The 17,177-nt window shown below is 38.4% G+C and overlaps 1 protein-coding gene and 1 pseudogene across 1 annotated transcript; both read left to right on the top strand.

Moving 5' to 3' along the window:
• Nucleotides 1–17,177, top strand: part of LOC138308258 (uncharacterized) — a 465,904-nt pseudogene that overhangs the window by 324,349 nt on the left and 124,378 nt on the right.
• On the top strand, nucleotides 3,660–10,908 carry LOC138308315 (uncharacterized). Its single transcript, XM_069249308.1, has 3 exons — nucleotides 3,660–4,349; nucleotides 6,235–6,322; nucleotides 7,072–10,908. Exons 1-3 carry the CDS (start codon nucleotides 3,777–3,779, stop codon nucleotides 7,464–7,466), a joined length of 1,056 nt encoding a protein of 351 aa, XP_069105409.1. The 5' UTR covers nucleotides 3,660–3,776; the 3' UTR covers nucleotides 7,467–10,908.

Here is a 17,177-nt window from a genome sequence, read left to right as displayed (position 1 = left end):
CTAACCGTTGATCGTTAGTTTTTCTACCGTACTCCAGCTCTGTTCCACATTCTCAACATGTTTCGCCTTTTAATGACACTGAATGTTATTGGGCGTTAAATAAGAAATATAGAGTTGAGGGTCTATAACGTTACCCGTGGCACACAGAATGTGGCGCGAGGTTACGTCAGTAAACACCCACTCATTGAGATCCATTGAACTGTGCACATTTCTCAGCTGAACACTTCATAATAAAACCTTTCCGAAACTGAAATGTGAGAAGTGTTCTAGTACAGGAGTGTTAATTTCACTTCCAGTCGTGAAACACCGATCGTCATTTTGAATGTTATTGTTATGATTTTTCTTACTTTTCTTCCCAGCATTTCGAAATAGATGACACAGCGGAAGTTCATATTGAAGGTCACAATCATGACGTAATGACGAGCTGACATTTAAATTCTCAAAGAGGGGGGTAATTATTGATGTGATAAATATTTATAAACACCTAAAACCTTTCTAGTTTTGTTAAAAAATACATATCATGTGATTCAAATGTATGTTTGTATAATAGAACTTCAACAAAAATATGGGGGGCCGCGGTGGCCGAGTGGTTAAGATGTCCCGACATATTACCACAAGCCCTCCACCTCTGGGATGCGGGTTCGAATCCCATGTGGGGCAGTTGCCAGGTACTGACCGCTGGCCGGTGGTTTTTCTCCGGGTACTCCGGCTTTCCTCCACCAACAAACCTGGCACGTCCTTACATGACCCTGGCTGTTAATAGGACGTAAAACTTGTATAATAGAACTTCAACAAAAATACAGTGTCTGCATTTTTTGTGTTTGTTTTTGCTCGTTATTCAAATAACATCACGCGATACATCTGATTGCTATCGTATAACGTCATTTTGATAGCTCCCCTAGGCTGCTAGGAATAGGATTATATTTCCACGCTTAATGGATTTATTACACCTAATCATAGGAACCTCACGTTCTGCCATTTGAAGGACTAACACGAAGGGAAGTAACTCTGATGGATATACACATAAAATGTAGAGGTATTTCAATCTAGACAAACTCAGAAAACGTTCGTAATACTGGAACTAATTTTTGAGTCCATACATGCTTTGGTTAGGTCCCTATTTAATGGTTTATCGAGCTGTATTTTATAGTGGCTCTGCGACGGTGATAATGTGCTATGCGACAATGCGACAATGCGCCATGCGAGAGTGCGCCAGACGAAGAGCTAAAATGCGCCATGCGAAGAGTGACAATTTTTCACGAGGCAGTGCGACATTATGCCAAGCGAAAAGCGACAGTGCGACATTGCGTCATGCGATAGGGCGCCAAACGAAGAGCGACAATGCGCCATGCGTGTTGCGACAATTTGTTGTACGGCAGTGCGACGATGCGCCAATCGAAAAGGGACAGTGCGACAATGCGCCATACAACAGAGCACCTAACGAAAAGTGCCAATTCGCCATGCGAAGAGTTACAATTTTTCATGAGGCACTGCGACAATGTGCCAGCGAAGTGCGACAATGCGCCAAGTGAAGAACGTCATACGGCAGTACGACAATGCGCCAAGCGAAGAGAAACAATTCGTTATGCAACAATGCGAAGAGTTGACAATGCACTCATCACTCCGCACTGACGCTTTTCGCTTGGCACATTGTCGCACTGTCGCTCTGACGGGGTCGCCACAATCTCTCCCAGAGGTCATTGCGGTACCAACATTCACCTCTGTCAACGGCTCACGGCTGGCCATCTGTTGACCTCGGGTCACAGAATATTACGTCAGGACGATTGTTTAATTAATACATTAATTGCGCCCCTTTATATATGACGTCAAAGCGATTGTTTTTGAAACGGCGGAAGTCGTATGCAAATCGTGACTATTTACTTACAAGTAAATCCAGTGTATCCGCAAAAGAATCCATTATTGTTTGGTTTACTATTGAATGATTGAATCATATTATGTCAGAACTGACAGTCGTTTACAGGAAAAGATACAAAAGGAAACTTACAATATGTATTAAAGAATTTAGTATGCGTCCGAAATACGTTTTTCAAGAATCTTGAAATTTCGCTTGGCCGTTTACAGAGGTGAAATTGTGGGGACCGTAATGCACCCTGGGAGAGATTGGGGATCGCCAATGCGACAGTGCGACATAGTCGAAATCAACCAACATTGTATTTTGTTGATGGTGCACCATACTGCATTCTGCACATAGTTTTTGTTCACGTCTAAGTTTTACATTATTTGGATTAATTCTTTGATAAAAATTTTTAAGACATACTCTGTATTATCGGTATTTTTTTTTTTTTTTTTTTTTACAAATATGTATGCTATAAAAAGGGAAATAGTGTCGTAATAAAAAGACCAAAAAATGGTAAATCTATTTAAACGTGTTTCGTGATACATTATACAAAAAATCCCCAAAAGGAACAATCACGTATAATTAACTTGATTGGTTTATTGTGAATTATTTCCTTTCTTTTATTTAATAATACCATATTACTGAGGTAATTATGTCTCTTCATGCCATGACACATACATAGTAACAACTAATACAGGAAATACACTAACATGCTAACAGGTATACCTACAATATAATATACATTGACTGGATTTCCTGGTTATACAAGTCCAGCAGATATCATATTTGAAAAACGCAGAGGAATAGTACATTAATTTCGGCTTCCTCGCTACAAGTTTTTTGTAGTGCCTTTTAGAAATGTGTATGTATTTCTGGCGATTTCTGGCGATTTTCTAATATATCACACGTAGTATTAGATACGGTCTAATGGCCGACTGTCAAGGCAAATTTATCTTACCAAAATATATCAATGGTAGGCGATCAATGTTTCTTATGTTTTTTATATAAATGTAATGTAGATGTCATGTCAAGTGTTTTAGCAAAAAATTGAACAAGTGAAACACAGATTTTTCATTAAAATTTCAAATTTTGATACATATATTATGTAACGATGTTTTCTGTTCTGTTCGTATATAACGGCTCCACCTCTAGGACACCTCGCTATTAAGCACTGGACATCTGGGTGGTTTTAATAGATGAGGGTTTAATGTCTGTTATTACCATATCTCAACACTTGTGGTTTCGATCTGAACACTGCGTGATGAGCTGGTTTTCGGAGAAAAATATTTCTATGTCCAACCCATCTATACATCTCTTGTCTGTATGTAGGTTAATTGTATCTTGACCACATCAAGATATTAGTTCTCTTTGAAAATACATTGTATAGAGACTCACATCAATATATAAATATCAATTTCAAAAATTTGACAAGTATCGGAAGCAAATCATAAATTATTTTGGAAAATATCAAAAACAATAAGTATTAGAGTTGGCCTGTTTATTGTTTAGAGATTAAGTGTCATTTTATAACGAAATTTTATCGTTTGGTTGTTTATGCAAATGAAATGAAAAATCGGAGGTGTTTAAAATATATATGAAATTGTAATACATGTACGTATATTCTTGTACTAGGCAAATGTACTTATATAATTGGTTTTTCAGAGTTAATTATCATGTTCAAAGTAAAATTTGCTGAGTGAATCTGCTAATAAATAATATTGAAACCACTGTATAATTTTCGTTACAAAGCTGAAACAACTTTCCATAATGTTTTAATAAGAAGATATTTACAAATTGTACGGAAACCATCCACACCATTACTGACGAGGGGCATGTGTTCAACATGTGTTATTTGTAAATTTACCTGTATCTGAGTGTTTCTTACAGTACACGAGAAGTTAGACATTAATCCACAACAATGCCGACCCCTAGCTGGCCCACCAACGGTGCCATTGGTCCACACGGATTCTCATTTCCTTCATCATTCCAAGACAGTTTCCATAAACCGGTCCGAATCGATGAGTTGGACGAGCCTATGAATACTGGGGATCTTACTGACAATAGTATTGGTACAGCGGAGAAAAATAGACTAGAGAGGCTGAGGAAAGAATCTGCATTAACTGTCAGCATCCCTCAGTCCAGTGGCTATGACAGTTGTGACGATCATTCCAAGGGTTTGAAAGGAAGTGTATACCATGTGATGGACATTGAACAAGAAAATCGTGATAATAGTTTACAGGAACAAAAACAATTTTTAGATTCCACAGATGGATCGTGTGATCAGGAAAGACAGAAGAAAAGAAGGATAAATTGTTATTGGACTAAATGTAGAATAGCAATAGCTATTGTGGTAGGAACGTTATTATTATTTTCTGTAATATTTGGAGCGATTTACTTAGCAAAGTATTTGGATTCTAGAGACGATAAAAATTCGGATGATACTTCGACAAATCGTCCCCATGTCGAAACTGGTACAACACCAAAACCTCAGGTATGTTTCCATCAAAAATCAGATAGAGCTCGTCAAATTAATATTAAGCTGTTCAGAAAACTTTGCGAAGTGAAATTGTTTAAATTATTGTTAAAAGGTGGCATGTCTTTTAGGATGTTTCCGTACCATAAATGAACAAAATTGGATAGGAATCCAGCTAAATACCACGAGTAATATATATGAATTACCAAATTCTAATATACAATCGACCTTTAGCATAATTTTTGTAGGCTGCTTCTAGCTCTACATAACAACAGTCATAACATAGACACAATAAAATAAATACTGAACTCGTCCTAATGGTTTTAGGCGAAAATTTACAGCTGAAACTGTTGTGAGTTTGTATTGTAGATATATGAGGTATGCAGTACATGCCTTGCGTGAGTTATAACGAGTTTCTCAGCACTAAGCATTGTCAACTTGACGGTTTGTTATAGAAACAGAAACATGTATAATACCAATACACACTGCCAGACAGAGGAACAATATAGACCAAAACTGACACATTTCTGCTGGCATAGTGATCTATCAGAAACTACAATGTAGGTCAAATTTTGACCCAGTTAGGAGGTATAAAAAATTATAAATATAAAGTATTTCGATTACAAGCTGATGATACCCGGTGTTATCATATAAGATGTCAAAGTAAACGCCTACTAGGTTAGTTACCAGGGTAGCCGTGAAACAAGTCTGATTTGTTAATTCACGTTGGACTAATCTTTATTATCACTATACATAATTAAAACGTGAAATTCCTATGATCTTTCGAATTAACTGTTTGAACCCGTGTGGGCCCCCTCCCACGGTGTGGAATTCGATAAATAAAACATGTGTCGTTATTCACAGTCGTTATCAGGGGCGATGCTGTATATACCGGTATCGTCTTATAAACTACATGTATACATAGGGAACACCGTGACCAGTAGTGTAAATAAATATACGTGTCCGACTATTGGACCAGGATTTAGGACACCTGATTGACCACAGGTGTCCGGATTGTACAGACGGGGTCAAATTGTTCTTTGGACTTAAAAATCAGCTGTAGAACTATAAATTGACCTCAACATAATAAGAAGCATACAGTATGAAGCAAACTAGTATATTACCTTTATCAAGGGTCAAACAAGCATGAGTTAACGGGGGGGGGATGGTCCCTAAATGGGTTCGTTGACTCGTCTAATATCCCTTTTTAGATGTGGTCGAGAAGTGATAGGTTGAGAAGTCTGTGTTTTTACTATCGGGTGGTTTTTACCGCACGGTGTCGTGGAATTCCATTCATAAATCGCCCACTCCCTCTCTAACGTTCTAGTAGTAACGGTAGGGATTGGCGCACCGCCAACTGTCCCTTTATCTAGTGTCGAAGTATGGTTATCTTAACGCTTAGCTTTAGAAGCTTACTACTTGATCGGCATCTACATTGAAACGTACCATATACATGGTTTACTTTTGGGGAAGTTGTACTTGTGGCATGTAATCAATATGTTTTTGAGAGGAAATAGGTACATTATTAATTTTGGAAAGGTGTGTTTTTATGTATACAATGTAGGTATGCGTTAAATGTACAATGTATATATGTTTCACTAATATATAAGTTAACTAATGTCAAGTGTCGCACATCTCGTCCATATGTACCACAGACAAAATCATCTGTGAACGCGACATTTTCCAGGCTAACTTGATTTGGCCTTACAGCAAACGTGCTTGGCTTTATGAAAATACGTGTATATGACCTATTTTACGAAATGTATATCCGGGTTTTCCATTACTCAGAATATAACTATCGATCCGCGACTGGTGACCGAGGCCCGATGAAGGGGACCAAAAAAGTTTGTTTATAATAATGATAATCTTAAATGGGTACATTATTTATTGATTTCTATTACAGGTCGTAACCAAGGTGACCCCCTCGATTGACCCCAATGACCCCTTGGTGGCCATCCGGATGGTTGTAGATGAGGAGTATGCACAAAATGGTACGTATATATACATGTACAGTTTCTATCTCCCGCCATCTGTCTAATATTATATGTAATTATTAGTGTTTCTGATTGTTTCAGAATCTTAAGGACATTTTGGGTTTTTTACACAATTTGTTAGGACAATCTCTATTGGAACGATTTAAGGATTTTCAAAAACTTTGGGACGTTTGGGAAGAATACCAGCAGAATGGCCTAAATTTAGCCCCAATCTGAATCAATATTGTATCTATATATTTCATATTAAGTGTCACTGTTTTATGGTTTGCCTTTTACGTGTGGCATTGTGGTTAATTGTGAAAATAACTCTATAACAGATAATTTGTTTTGGAATGTGGCACACAATGTTGTGATACATGTGATTTATGATGGTGTATGCTGCCACTTCAGTGCTATCCGATTTGACACTTCTACAGCTTCAAATATTCTAAAACTTTCACACCATTCATGATTCTTAGCTGAATCCCTGAATGACTGTTCTAAGCAAATTTATTTGAGCATGACTGAATAACGGTCTAAAACAAATATTCGTTTTAAGGGTTTGATTTACTTTCTGGAGCAGTGACGGTCGTACATGTAGGGTTGAGAAGACTCAAAATTTAGAATATAACCATGGATATTTCTAATCTACCATAAAAAGCACGCACGGGAATTTGAGAGCCTTAATATATTTACGTATGGAAATGAAACGACCTGTATATATCTGTATATATGTTCTTATCCTTATATGATATTGTGTGTTTCAGGTAAAGGTCATCTGGTACTGTGGAGGCCACCACAAGGTCATTACATCCACCAGGGAATCACCTACAACAATGGCTACTTTAAGGTTCCTGTAGACGGCTACTACTCCTATACATCTACACTGAAGTTTGACACTCGTACCGCAAACCTAGATACAGACAGAGAAATCCATTTTCATCATTGTGTTAGTATAAAGAACACACAGAAGCGGTCCTGCTCCACAAATGGAGTTCCGGTCGGGGCGATTCGGAGCGACAGCGTGCATGACTCTTGGGTACACTTGCGCGCAGGACAGGAAGTATATGTGACCATTAGTAAAGTAGGATATATATCCGACACCAGTGATAGCAATACCTTTACAATGAGTCTAACCTCAACACAAAAGGACACGCGGTGAACAACTTCCGGTTGCTATCCTAGAAAAGGATAAACTTTGACAGAGACAGATCGACACCCCAGTCGATATGGTTGCCATGGTATCGCACCGTTGCTTGTCCGATTGGCGCTATTCGAGTTGACCAAAATTGTTTTATAATGCAATCGATTCATTTGCAGTTCGATCCATGCATATATCGTTTTATATTTTGGATGAAAACGCAATCAATTGAATCGTTAGAAATATTTACTTGCGGTCATTTGTACGTCAGTTCTACATAATTCGTCATACCATTTGGTTGTTTTGACTTCTTTTCATTGGAACAAACACGATTCCATTGAATGAATTATGCATGCAGTGTTGCAAAGAAACCAGAGAAAGTCATCTTTCATTTTCTAGATGACTGGCGTGGATGGATTTAATTTCGGAGCCGAGAGTGAACTTTGACCTATGGTCTCGAGTGAACTGTGTTTCCACAATGCCGCTTGTAGAAGTTCTCTACTCTCCCTCACTAATAAGCTTCCACAAGGGAGGTAACTGAGTTGGGAACCAGACTACTGTAGATACCAACTGGACACATACCATTTTTTGGTCGTTATTTGTTAACAAAATGTTGATCGTTGTCAGTTTTAGTTCAAAACTGTTGTTTTTATTACATTTGCATTTCCTTTTTTAAAACTTTGATATGTAAAAATAAAATATGACGGTGAAATCTGCTTCCATATGCTAAAAAACCATGCTGTACAATTTAACCGGAATGGTTTACAAATGTAATACATTAATGAGAACAAAGAAAACCAGGCATATTTCGATATATCTGATGGTATGCAGAGTATTCATACAAAACATGTACAGTGTACAATTAACTTAGTTCTTGAGAGCATGGTATGCATACTGTATAATATACATTAATTGAGCTTGTATACATCTTAAAAAACTATTCTTTAAGAGAAAGAATGGATTATTTTAGCACACACCAATATGTAATAAAATACATACGGTTTCTGATAAAAGATCATTTCAATGCCATTGATAATCTTTTACATGGATAATTTACAAATATTTCCTATTCTCTTTGACAATTAATTTAGTTTACAAGTCCAGCATTACTTACATCCCCATTGATATTGAAGTCTGGATATATTTAAAATCGTATCACAGAGCTATATGTTCCAGCCTCTGACTCCGATCTCTGAACACATTCCCTCCTAAAATGATGGATTTCTGAAGAGACTTATTCCTATGGTGTCAGGTATTCACACCATGACAAGTACCTGTTGTGTTGTGAACTTCTGGAATATTTTTTCTTGTATTTTGATTTTGCTCTGTTCATATTCTCCTGTCAGCTAGAATGTTTCAATTTAAAGCAAATTATCAATTCTAGCATATTATCCGCTATATACAAACAAATCACATAAATGCTACCATATCATCATGCATTTACTATAAATATTTTTGATCAAAGTTTAACATTGCACATAAGTATGCCTGTAGATGCAGAAAATGTAAATTTGAAGCAAATATTCAGTATTTTTATACAAGCATTTAACCTTAAAACTTACTGCCATTATTTTTGCTTGAATTTGTATCTAATTAGAAATCGCCATTACGAATCAATATGCATAATTGAAATCCCGTCACACCGCTTTATTTATCTATAATATTTCATTTTTAACCCAGGTGGGACTTTGACAATCTCTGCACAGTACACGTATATTTGCATCCGTCTTTGCACATTACAGAGTTCCTACCTTTTGGGTAGGTATCCCATTGTGACGTCATTATTTTGTGTAAACTCGCATCGTTTTGTTTTCCGAATTTGCATATTACAGAGTTATCTGCACTTGCGAGTAGGTATTGATTGTGACGTCATGTGTTTGCGAGCGTAACGTCATACGTTTCGGAGAAAACGACGTGAATTGCGCTCACAAAATAATGACGTAACGATCGACATCTACCCGCAAGGGAGCTAACTCTGTAATATGCAAAGACGGACGTTGCGTTAGGAAAACATATGAAAACATATGACCCAAATCAACACATAAACATGTACCTACTCGCAAGGAAAGATTGCTATTAAATTTACGGAATATAGATTTGGAGAAAATTCCAAACAAACATGGTCCTTAATTAAATTTTTCATTTAAAGATGCTCCATCGTCGACAGAGCATAAATGATACTCATCATTTGAACAATAATTGGTGTTTGATCGTGTATACATATGTCTAATTAACACAATAATGATAAAAAAAATATTTTGCTTTTAATGCATGCACATTTAGCCACGGATTTTTTTCAGGATGCAATTAATTCTTTATATATATATATGTATATATATATTTTTAACTTGAAGTAAAATTAGAATCTCAAAATTTTCAGTCGTGGTAATGGTGTAAAGTAAGAAACTTTTGTAACTGAGCAAAAAAATCGAAATCGTCTGCTCCTGTTTTTGATACAGAAAAAATACCATTTGTCAGCGGTGGAGCATCTTTAACATTTTTTTCAGATTCTTAAGCATTTTACCGATACGGATGTAATAAGTCGTTGTTGATCATTTCTTAGTCACATAATCATGGTATTACAGGATACTTTTTGTCCAAGTTTTTAAGGCTATTTTTGTAGACCAGTGTACCCATCGTTTTTTGAAAGTTAGTCATTATTAGCGTAGTGTATACATTCAGTAGATATTTTTGAAATATTTTTTGCATAGTCACAAATTTATTTATTTTAAGCAAGCTGTCTGTTACGGTGCTAAACTAACACAAGCGCGTTGCGATGGACGATATCGAGATATATTTAGAAAACTATTTCGTTATCTTGGATGTGAAAATATCGCATGTATTAGTCATTCACAAAGAAATGCATAGCCTGGTTAGGAGAGCTTATCTAGCTCTTCTCGCTGAACTCGTTTGATTACATAAATAAGCAGTGACATTATTAGAAAGAAATTCATTCATGAATGTATGGCGTCTCTGTAAGAAAGTATAACTGTATCTGTGTGAATGCTATATCGCCCTGCTTCATTTTCAATAAGTTTCAAATTTTCATAATTTGGACAGGGCTCTATGTATTCATAGAGGCAACCCTGTCGGCCATCATTTTAGTGTCGCCGAGTGTTTTCCTTTTCCTGCCTTCCTTTTATTTACATATTGATTTGTTGTTTTTGTCTTCGACATCTCATATTCCGTCTTTGCATATTACAGAGTTGTCTCTTAACCGAATAGGTATTTATATTCATTATTTTGTGGGCGCAATTCACGTCGTTTTCTCCTAAATGTATGACGCTCGGCTCGCAAAGACATGACGTCACAATCAATACCTACACGCAAGGACAGATAACTCTGTAATTTGTAAATACAGAACAAAAGCCGTTGTGATATTACATTATAACCAACCAGAAACGATTCAACTGTGATTTTCGATCAATTACAATAACCGTTAACTGGTGTTAATTGGAATAGTCGGTTTAGAATTTTCTTTTGTTAAGTAAACAATCAAAACGCTGACAGTCAGTTCATGATTGCGAAATTAATATTGTAAAAAAAACCACTGCTGATTGGTCGAAGATTAGTGTGCCTAGCACACATTTTATATTTATATTTATTATGAAAACAATGTTGAATTATACAAATATAGAGTTATCATTGCACAACACCATAATTGTTGTTCTTTGAATAAAACTTGAACAAAAAATTGAACTTTCATTGTCTTTATTTTTCAAAAACTTGCATTTTTTCTTTATTAGCTGCGGAGGAAAAAAACATTCCACAGAAGACTTTTACTTTGATTCTTCCGTGTAGGTGATCTCTAAGACAAGTTTGACTGTAGTTACATGTATAGACAGGTGGTCTGTAAGGCAGGTTTGACTGTAGTTATAAGCAGGTGGTCTCTAAGACGGGTTTGACTAGTTATAGACAGGTGGTCTCTAAGACAGGTTTGACTGTAGTTATAGACAGGTGGTCTCTAAGGCAGGTTTGACTGTAGTTATAGACAGGTGGTCTCTAAGAAGCAGGTTTGACTGTAGCTATAGACAGGTGGTCTCTAAGGCAGGTTTGACTGTAGTTATAGACAGGTGGTCTCTAAGGCAGGTTTGACTGTAGTTATAGACAGGTGGTCTCTAAGGCAGGTTTGACTGTAGTTATAGACAGGTGGTCTCTAAGGCAGGTTTGACTGTAGTTATAGACAGGTGGTCTCTAAGGCAGGTTTGACTGTAGTTATAGACAGATGGTCTCTCTAAGGCAGGTTTGACTGTAGTTATAGACAGGTGGTCTCTAAGGCAGGTTTGACTGTAGTTATAGACAGGTGGTCTCTAAGCAGGTTTGACTGTAGTTATAGACAGGTGTCTCTAAGGCAGGTTGACTGTAGTTATAGACAGGTGGTCTCTAAGGCAGGTTTGACTGTAGTTATAGACAGGTGGTCTCTAAGACAGGTTTGACTGTAGTTATAGACAGGTGGTCTCTAAGGCAGGGTTGACTGTAGTTATAGACAGGTGGTCTCTAAGGCAGGTTTGACTGTAGTTATAGACAGGTGGTCTCTAAGGCAGGTTGACTGTAGTTATAGACAGGTGGTCTCTAAGGCAGTTTGACTGTAGTTATAGACAGGTGGTCTCTAAGGCAGGTTTGACTGTAGTTATAGACAGGTGGTCTCTAAGGCAGGTTTGACTGTAGTTATAGACAGGTGGTCTCTAAGGCAAGGTTGACTGTAGTTATAGACAGGTGGTCTCTAAGGCAGGTTGACTGTAGTTATAGACAGGTGGTTCTCTAAGGCAGGTTTGACTGTAGTTATAGACAGGTGGTCTCTAAGGCAAGGTTTGACTGTAGTTATAGACAGGTGGTCTCTAAGGCAGGTTGACTGTAGTTATAGACAGGTGTCTCTAAGGCAGGTTGACTGTAGTTATAGACAGGTGGTTCTCTAAGGCAGGTTTGACTGTAGTTATAGACAGGTGGTCTCTAAGGCAAGGTTTGACTGTAGTTATAGACAGGTGGGTCTCTAAGGCAGTTTGACTGTAGTTATAGACAGGTGGTCTCTAAGGCAGGTTGACTGTAGTTATAGACAGGTGGTCTCTAAGGCAGGGTTGACTGTAGTTATAGACAGGTGGTTTCTAAGACAGGTTTGACTGTAGTTATATACAGGTGGTCTCTAAGACAGGTTTGACTGTAGTTATAGACAGGTGGTCTCTAAGCAGTTTGACTGTAGTTATAGACAGATGGTGGTCTCTAAGGCAGGGATGACTGTAGTGTATTATAGACAGGTGGTCTCTAAGGCAGGTTTGACTGTAGTTATAGACAGGTGGTCTCTAAGGCAGGTTGACTGTAGTTTATAGACAGGTGGTCTCTAAGGCAGGTTTGACTGTAGTATAGACAGGTGGTCTCTAAGGCAGGTTTGACTGTAGTTATAGACAGGTGGTCCTCTAAGGCAGGTTTGACTGTAGTTAATAGACAGGTGGTCTCTAAGGCAGGTTTGACTGTAGTTATAGACAGGTGGTCTCTAAGGCAGGGTTGACTGTAGTTATAGACAGGTGGTCTCTAAGGCAGGTTTGACTGTAGTTATAGACAGGTGGTCTCTAAGGCAGGTTTGACTGTAGTTATAGACAGGTGGTCTCTAAGGCAGGTTTAACTGTAGTTATAGACAGGTGGTCTCTAAACAGTTAAGGTTTTTGACTGTAGTTATAGACAGGTGTCTCTAAGGCTATAAGTAGTTTAGACAGGTTTGAATTGACTGTAGTTAAGACAGAGTGTAGTTGTACGTAGTCAGGTGGTCTCTATAGGCAGGTTTGACTGTAGTTATAGACATGGTGGTCTCTAAGTGCACGGTTTGACTGTAGTTATAGACAGATGGTCTCTAAGGCGTACTGTAGTTATAGGATGGTCTCTAAGGCAGGTTTGAACTGTAGTTATAGACAGGTGGTCTCTAAGGCAGGTTTGGCTGTAGTTATAGACAAATGGTCTCTAAGGCAGGGTTGACTGTAGTTATAGACAGGTGGTCTCTAAGGACTGTAGTTATAGACAGGTGGTCTAAGGCAGGTTTGACTGTAGTTATAGACAGGTGGTCTCTAAGGCAGGGTTTGACTGTAGTTATAGACAGGTGGTCCTCTAAGGCAGGTTTGACTGTAGTTATAGACAGGTGGTCTCTAAGGCAGGTTTGACTGTAGTTATAGACAGATGTTCTCTATAGGCAGGTTTACTGTAGTTATAGACAGTGTGGTCTCTAAGGCAGGTTTGACTGTAGTTATAGACAGGTGGTCTCTAAGGCAGGGTTTGACTGTAGTTATAGACAGTGGTCTCTAAGACAGGTTTGACTGTAGTTATAGACAGGTGGTCTCTAAGGCAGGGTTTGACTGTAGTTATAGACAGGTGGTCTCTAAGGCAGGTTTGACTGTAGTTTATAGACAGGTGGTCTCTAAGGCAGGTTTAGACTGTCTCTATAGACAGGTGGTCTCATGACTGTAGTTATAGACAGGTGGTCTCTAAGGCAGGTTTGACTGTAGTTATAGACAGGTGGTCTCTAAGGCAGGGTTTGACTGTAGTTATAGACAGGTGGTCTCTATAAGGCAGGTTTGACTGTAGTTATAGACAGGTGGTCTCTAAGGCAGGTTTGACTGTAAGTTATAGACAGGTGGTCTCTAAGGCAGGTTTGACTGTAGTTATAGACAGGTGGTCTCTAAGGCAGGTTTGACTGTAGTTTATAGACAGGTGGTCTCTAAGGCAGGTTTGACTGTAGTTATAGACAGGTGGTCTCTAAGGCAGGTTTGACTGTAGTTATAGACAGGTGGTCTCTAAGGCAGGTTTGACTGTAGTTATAGAAAAACAGGTGGTCTCTAAGACAGGTTTTGACTGTAGTTATAGACAGGTGTTTTCTCTAAGGCAGGTTTGACTGTAGTTATAGACAGGTGGTCTCTAAGGCAGGTTTGACTGTAGTTATAGCACAGGTGTCTCTAGACAGGTGGTCTCTAAGGCAGGTTTGACTGTAGTTATAGACAGGTGGTAGTTATAGACATGGTCTCTAAGGCCAGGTTTGACTGTAGTTTATAGACAGGTGGTACTTCTAATGCAGGTTTGACTGAGTTATAGACAGGTGGTCTGTAGTTTGTATATAGACAGGTTTCTCTAAGGCGAGATTTGACTAGTTTATAGACGGTTGATCTCTATAACAGGTTGACTGTTTCTAGGACAGGTGGTCTCTAAGGACAGGTGACTGTAGTTATAGACAGGTGGTCTCTAAGGCAGGGTTTGACTGTTGTTATAGACAGGTGGTCTCTAAGGCAGGGTTTGACTGTAGTTATAGACAGGCAGTGGTCTCTAAGTTATAAGACAGGGGTTTAAGGCAGACTGTAGTTTATAGACAGGTGGTCTCTAAGACAGGTTTGACTGTAGTTATAGACAGGTGGTCTCTAAGACAGGTTTGACTGTAGTTATAGACAGGTGGTCTCTAAGGCAGGTTTGACTGTAGTTATAGACAGGTGGTCTCTAAGGCAGGTTTGACTGTAGTTATAGACAGGTGGTCTCTAAGGCAGGTTTGACTGTAGTTATAGACAGGTGGTCTCTAAGGCAGGTTTGACTGTAGTTATAGACAGGTGGTCTCTAAGACAGGTTTGACTGTAGTTATAGACAGGTGGTCTCTAAGGCAGGTTTGACTGTAGTTATAGACAGGTGGTCTCTAAGACAGGTTTGACTGTAGTTATAGACAGGTGGTCTCTAAGGCAGGTTTGACTGTAGTTATAGACAGGTGGTCTCTAAGACAGGTGGTTTTGACTGTAGTTATAGACAGTGGTCTCTCTAAGGCAGGTTTGACTGTAGTTATAGACAGGTGGTCTCTAAGACAGGTTTGACTGTAGTTTTATAGTCAGGTGGTCTCTAAGGCAGGTTTGACAGGTGTAGTTATAGACAGGTGGTCTCTAAGGCAGGTTTGACTGTAGTTATAGACAGGTGGTCTCTAAGGCAGGTTTGACTGTAGTTATAGACAGGTGGTCTCTTAGGCAGAGTTTGACTGTAGTTATAGACAGGTGGTCTCTAAGGCAGGTTTGACTGTAGTTATAGACAGGTGGTCTCTAAGGCAGGTTTGACTGTAGTTATAGACAGGTGGTCTCTAAGGCAGGTTTGACTGTAGTTATAGACAGGTGGTCAAGGCAGGTCTGCTGAGTTATAGACAGGTTTGACTGTTTAAGTCATGGTCTCTAAGTTTGACTGTAAGATAGACAGGTGGTCTCTAAGGCAGGTTTGACTGTAGTTATAGACAGGTGGTTTCTAAGGCGCAGGTTTGACTGTAGTTATAGACAGGTGGTCTCTAAGGCAGGTTTGACTGGTTAGTTTCTAGACAGGTGGTCTCTAAGGCAGGGGGTTTGACTGTAGTTATAGACAGGTGGTCTCTAAGACAGGTTTGACTGTAGTTATAGACAGTTGCTCTAATTAAGAACAGATTTGACCGTAGTTATAGTCAGGTGGTCTCTAAGGCAGGTTGACTGAAGTGTTATAGACAGGTGGTCTCTAAGGCAGGTTTGACTGTAGTTATAGACAGGTGGTCTCTAAGGCAGGTTTGACTGTAGTTATAGACAGGTGGTCTCTAAGTGGTTTACTTAAGACAGGTGGTCTGACTGTAGTTATAGACAGGTGGTCTCTAAGACAGGTTTGACTGTAGTTATAGACAGGTGGTCTCTAAGGCAGGTTTGACTGTAGTTATAGACAGGTGGTCTCTAAGACAGGTTTGACTGTAGTTATAGACAGGTGGTCTCTAAGGCAGGTTTGACTGAAGTTATAGACAGGTGGTCTCTGTAAGGCAGTTTTTGCTGTATTTATAGACAAGTTGTCTCTGAGGCAAGTTTGACCGTAACGTTTTGCAGTCTGTAAGACGAAGGTACATGATGTATAAGACAAGTTTGACCGTAACGTTTTGCAGTCTGTAAGACGAAGGTACCTGATGTATAAGACATGTTTGACCATACCGTTATGTAGTCTGTAAGACACAGGTACATGATGTTTAAGACATGTTTGACCATAACGTTTTGTAGATGTAAGTATTGACATGATTAATTATCTCTGATCTTGACACGCGTTCTCAATCTTCCAATTAGAGAGGGGGCGTTACAGATACCACCCTGTATTATTGACGAATCTATTAATGAAATGACTTACAGATTCTATTCAGTATTGCCTTTTTTTTTTATAAATTTAGTGGTTTGACTTTCCGGAATAGCTTAATCTTATGAATGTAGTAACACGCTTGTATATATATATATACACACATTATGTGTACATGACTGGTACTTTATAATTTCCGAAATAACACGGACAAGAACACCACAAAACCCCGCCCATGACAAGATTTATTTTTCATATTATGATAGCAAATTTTCGGCTTTAATAGGAAGATGGTCGTTGATTCTGAGTGTTGTTAAGTATTTGACGGGTCGGTTTCTCCCACCAAAAATGTCGCCCATTACGTAATCGTGAGACCGTCACTATCATGAGATGGTCGTGAATTATACCGTAAACAATTGACTAACATATTTCTGTCATTTCTTGAGTGACCAGAAAACTTCCCCATAAAAGTGTTATTAAGAATGAATGCTATTTTTTGTCATGTGACAAATATACAGGAAGAAAAAAAGACATCCGCATATGTTTTCTATTGTTTTTTTCAAGTTAATTTTATAACTTTAACAATACAAGTTTAGATTATGATATTTGATATTCTAGGCACTTGTGATCAAGTTTAGATTTTCTAATCGAAGAACC

Source organism: Argopecten irradians, chromosome 14 (genome assembly GCF_041381155.1).
Source record: "Argopecten irradians isolate NY chromosome 14, Ai_NY, whole genome shotgun sequence".
NCBI classification, from domain to species: domain Eukaryota; kingdom Metazoa; phylum Mollusca; class Bivalvia; order Pectinida; family Pectinidae; genus Argopecten; species Argopecten irradians.
Note: the sequence above shows the minus strand (reverse complement) of the source record. Positions and strands in the feature narration are given on the sequence as shown.

Bases quoted from the DNA above. Each gene is read 5' to 3' on its own strand.
- LOC138308315 (XM_069249308.1), top strand. From the start codon at position 3,777: ATGCCGACCCCTAGCTGGCCCACCAACGGTGCCATTGGTCCACACGGA. The intron at 4,350-6,234 runs GTATGTTTCCAT...TTTCTATTACAG, and splicing joins GTACAACACCAAAACCTCAG to GTCGTAACCAAGGTGACCCC. The intron at 6,323-7,071 runs GTACGTATATAT...TGTGTGTTTCAG, and splicing joins TGAGGAGTATGCACAAAATG to GTAAAGGTCATCTGGTACTG.